This window comes from Humulus lupulus, chromosome 9 (assembly GCF_963169125.1).
Source record: "Humulus lupulus chromosome 9, drHumLupu1.1, whole genome shotgun sequence".
NCBI classification, from domain to species: Eukaryota; Viridiplantae; Streptophyta; class Magnoliopsida; order Rosales; family Cannabaceae; genus Humulus; species Humulus lupulus.
In genome coordinates this window covers 179,195,912-179,200,474 of record NC_084801.1, presented here as the reverse complement: position 1 = coordinate 179,200,474, position 4,563 = coordinate 179,195,912, and the positions used below count along the sequence as shown (strand labels likewise).

Here is a 4,563-nt window from a genome sequence, read left to right as displayed (position 1 = left end):
ACTAAATCAGATTTTAAGTTTATTTTTACGCCTAAAGTCATATTAAACTAATTATTTATTTTCAATAATTATTATTTTAATTACCCATAATTCCCAAAATAATTGGATACTCAATACAATTACCCAAACCAGAATCTAACATGCTTCCTAACCATTTATACAGATTATGAAACATGATTAAACAACTTAGAAACTTATACAAATTATTGTAATTATTTATGCATAAATTACCCCTTTTTTACATGCATAAAATACCAAATAATTAACCAAAAATAACAAATCAACCTAACATAGTTCTAAATCAGTACCAAATACTAAGATACCATTTTAACTTCATAAGAACAGTGCCCAAACGGTAAACAATAATTTTAGCAACAACAAGTTATTTTCTATAATTTATCTACGTAGATAACCCATTTTAATTCAAATAATTCAAGATAAATAATAAAACAGTAAATAATTATCCCAAATTTTACAGAATAGCTTCTAACCCTTAAACATTCTTACAATAATTATTCTGCGCCATTTATATTAGCCTAGGTATTTTCTATAATTATTTAAGAAATAACAAAATAAATTCATGAAAATTACAAAAAAAAAACGTTTAAATCTTCAATCTAAACATACAGAACAATTTGGTATCAATCACAAATCATACAAAAATTATCTCAGAATTTTATGAATAGTTTAAGTATTTTTCATAATTATTTACTAAGAAAATTTAAATAATTCATAATAAATCAAGGATTTATCAAAAAATACCAAACTTCACCAAACACTCTAAATTATCATGTAGAATTTAAACAAGAAATTTAAAAAAAAAAAAAGAAACCTCTGGAAATGCCCAGATCGCCGGAGATATCGCCGGAGTTGTCTTCTTCTCCAGCGACGACGACTCTAGGGCTGAGTTTTGCTGCGTTTCAACCCTTCTCTTGCTTGGAAAATTATCCCCTTGAGTCCAGAACTTCAAAACAATAGACCTCGGCCCAAAAAGATGTCAGTAACCCCTTGTTCTGAAGTCTTCTTCTCCAAGTCCGGTGTACCGCCAAAAATGGAGCAAAAAAATGCACTTTGCGTTCTAAGCCTTTAAACTCCAATTCTTTACATCCAAATTAATCCTTTGAGTCCCCTAAGCTTGTACACACGCCTCCATACACCTAGAATTCATCTAAACACTCTCAAATCCAAAATCATCCAAAAACCCTAACTTTAATGGTGAAAATGGTGGATTTCGAAAACAACACTTCTAGGTCCTTTTATCACACCAAAAACTATCCTTAGATCATAAATAATGTATCTAAAATGATCAAGAAACGGTTCTTTCTCTCTCTTAGCTTACTTCCCACGATTTCTCTCCCTTGGAACTCTCTTGATTGTGCTATAACAATAAATAAACGAGTAAAACATAACTTGTTGATATTTGAACGATTCTTCCTCTAATTCCCACAAAACTAGAGATTTTTCATTTATTTTAAAAATCAAACAATTAAAATAAATAATATCTTGTTATATCATGAATTTTTAATCAGATATTTGGGATATTGTTTATCATAAAATGTCCTCAAAATATCCCTCAACAAATCCCAAAAATGGGGACATTATAGTCATTTCATAATTACTCACAATTACTATTATTTAATCCATTTAAATAATAATAATATAATAACTCATAAAAAATTAAAAATAACTCATACCATATTATTATTATTATTATTATTATTATACTCATAATAATAATAATATTCATAAAATAAATAATAACTTCAACCCGAGTCATTAAATATCATTTTTGCCCCCCGAACTATGACTACTGTATGATCGTGGCCCTCGAATGATTTGCGATGTTAAAAATTCCCCTGAACTATGCACGTTACTGAAATATGAGACTTCTGTTAGATTTCGTCCTAGGTGGCTAACAGATTGATGATGTAGCATTTTGTCTCTTGATGTGACAATGCCATGTGTAGAATAATTAGAAATTTTGCCCCCCCCCCCCCCCCCCAACCAAATTATGCCCTTTTTATTAAGACTAATTTATTTTATAAAAATTAAAAAAAATCATTTTAAAAGATTAAGAAAATAATCAATACTAAAAGTTTCAAATTAATTAAATAAAATTCAAATACTCAAAAAATAAAAATCTAATTAATAGCAAATAGTTTTTTTTTACTTTTTCTTTTCTTTTACAATATATATGTTAATATAAAAATAAAAAAATAAATCCTAAAACAAAGTTTTTTCCCCTTTGTCCTCCTCTTAAATTAAAATTTGTATTTATTTATTTAAGTCTTTTGTCCACCTCTTTAATTAAATGTTTTTTCTTTGTTTTAGTATTTATTTTAAATGTTCATTCTAAAATAGTTTTAATTAATATTGTTTAAGAAAAAGTAAAAAAGAGTTATTTGTTGATAATTAAAATTTTTTATTTATTAAGGAATTAATTATTATTTTTAAGAAAAAACATATATATTTTTTTATAAAAGGGGTATAATTTGGTAATGGTCAAAGTTCGGGAGGAAAAATTGATAATTATTCTACACATGGCACTGCCACATCAACAGACAATATGCTACATCATCAATCAACATATGACGAAATCTAACAGAAGTCCCATATTTTAGTAACGTGCATAGTTCGGAGGGAATTTTTAACATCGCGAATTATTTAGGGGGCACGATCATACAATGGTCATAGTTCAGGGGGAAAAATGCTATTTATTCTTATTTCTTTATTTGGCATTATGCATATGTCGGGATTTTACAATCATTTCCAAGATATTTAAACATAAGAATCCATGAATTTTATCGCCATTGGAAATCATACATATCCAATATTCCTCAAAGGAAAAGAAAAAAAATGACAAAGATGCACATCGTGGAAAAATTACGAAATTGTCCTTCCGGGAAAATGGATATTACATATTATCCCCCCTAAAAAAAATTTCATCCCGAAATTTCAATGAAACAATTCTGGATACTGCTGCAGCATATCTGATTCGAGTTCTCAGGTTGCTTCCTCAACAACACCGTTCCTCCACATCACTTTCACTAAGGAAATAGTCTTATTCCTTAGGACCTTGTCCTTTCGATCGAGTATTTTTACTGGACGCTTATCGAATGACAAATCCTCCTGCAAACCCAAGGTCTCATAGCTCAGCACATGCGATGGGTCGGATACATATTTTCGAAGTTGTGACACATGAAATATATTGTGCACCCCGGACATTGATGGTGGAAAAGCTACTCTGTAAGCCACATTGCTCACTCTATCCAAAATCTCAAAAGGTCCGACATATCTGGGACTTAACTTTCCCTTCTTACCAAACCTCTTCACGGAGATTCCTTTCCTTGGAGTCACACGCAGAAATACATGATCACCAACTTCAAACTCAACATGCTTGCGCTTTAGGCCTGCATAAGACTTCTGTCTACTCTGAGCTGTAACCATTCTAGCCCTGATTTTCTGAATAGCCTCATTGATGTGTTGCACTGCATCGGGTCCAAGTAGTTTTCTCTCTCCCACTTCATCTCAGTGAAGTGGAGACCTACACTTTCTTCCATACAACATTTCATATGGTGCTACCCCGATGGTAGATTGGTAGCTGTTGTTGTACGAAAACTCAATTAGTGGCAAGTCTCTACTCCAGGATCCCTGAAAGTCAATGACACACGCTCTGAGCATATCTTCTAAGATCTGATTTGTTCTCTCGGTCTGACCATCCATTTATGGGTGATAAGCTATACTGAACTTCAACCGAGTTCCCATTGCTCTCTGCAAACTCTCCCAGAATGATGATGTAAACTGAGCATCCCGATCGTACACAATAGAGTACGGTGTCCCATGTAGCCGTACTATCTCATTCATGTACAACTTGGCGAACTGATCCATAGAATAAGTCATGCGCACCGGTAGGAAGTGAGCCGACTTTGTATACCTATCCACAATTACCCAAATTGCATGGTGTTGTTTTGTGGTCCTAGGTAACCCCATCACAAAATCCATAGATATCTCATCCCACTTCCACTCAGGAATATTCAATGGTTGCAGTAGCCCCGCTGGTCTTTGATGTTATGCCTTAACCTGCTAACAAGTTAAGCATTTTGCTACATATTCCACTCGAGGGTCGCTTATATTCAGTGCTTGGACCAAAGGTAAGAAAACTGCACCCTATACGTGGAATGTATGATTGGGCTTGGCCCAACTATTAATGAAATATGATTAGGGCTTAGCCCATTTGTTAAATATATATGCAATTAGGGCTTGGGCCCAACTAATGACCATGATTATAATTGTGTTTGTTCATATCTGCTTAGGATACAGTAAGGCATTGTATCTGCATATATGATGATTGTATTGTGTGGATGTTTGTTCTAGCTAGGAAGCTCAGTTTATTAACTGAGAATCTGTTTGTTGTATCTATTCAAGCTTGACCTGCTAGTCAAGGCTAAGTCTGGTAAGAAGAGGGCTTGGCTTATAAGTCGAGGGTCTGTAGGTCTCGACTTATAAGTCGAGGGTCTGTAAGGCTTGGCTTATAAGTCGAGGGTATTTAAGGCTCGGCTTATA

General features: G+C 32.9%; 1 protein-coding gene across 1 annotated transcript; it reads right to left on the bottom strand.

Annotated features, from left to right (window-relative positions):
• Positions 1–3,003: 3,003 nt before the first annotated feature.
• LOC133800367 (uncharacterized) lies at positions 3,004–3,447 on the bottom strand. The gene has a single exon (XM_062238326.1). The coding sequence runs from the start codon at positions 3,445–3,447 to the stop codon at positions 3,004–3,006; it is 444 nt and encodes a 147-aa protein (XP_062094310.1).
• Between the last annotated feature and the right edge of the window lie 1,116 nt (positions 3,448–4,563).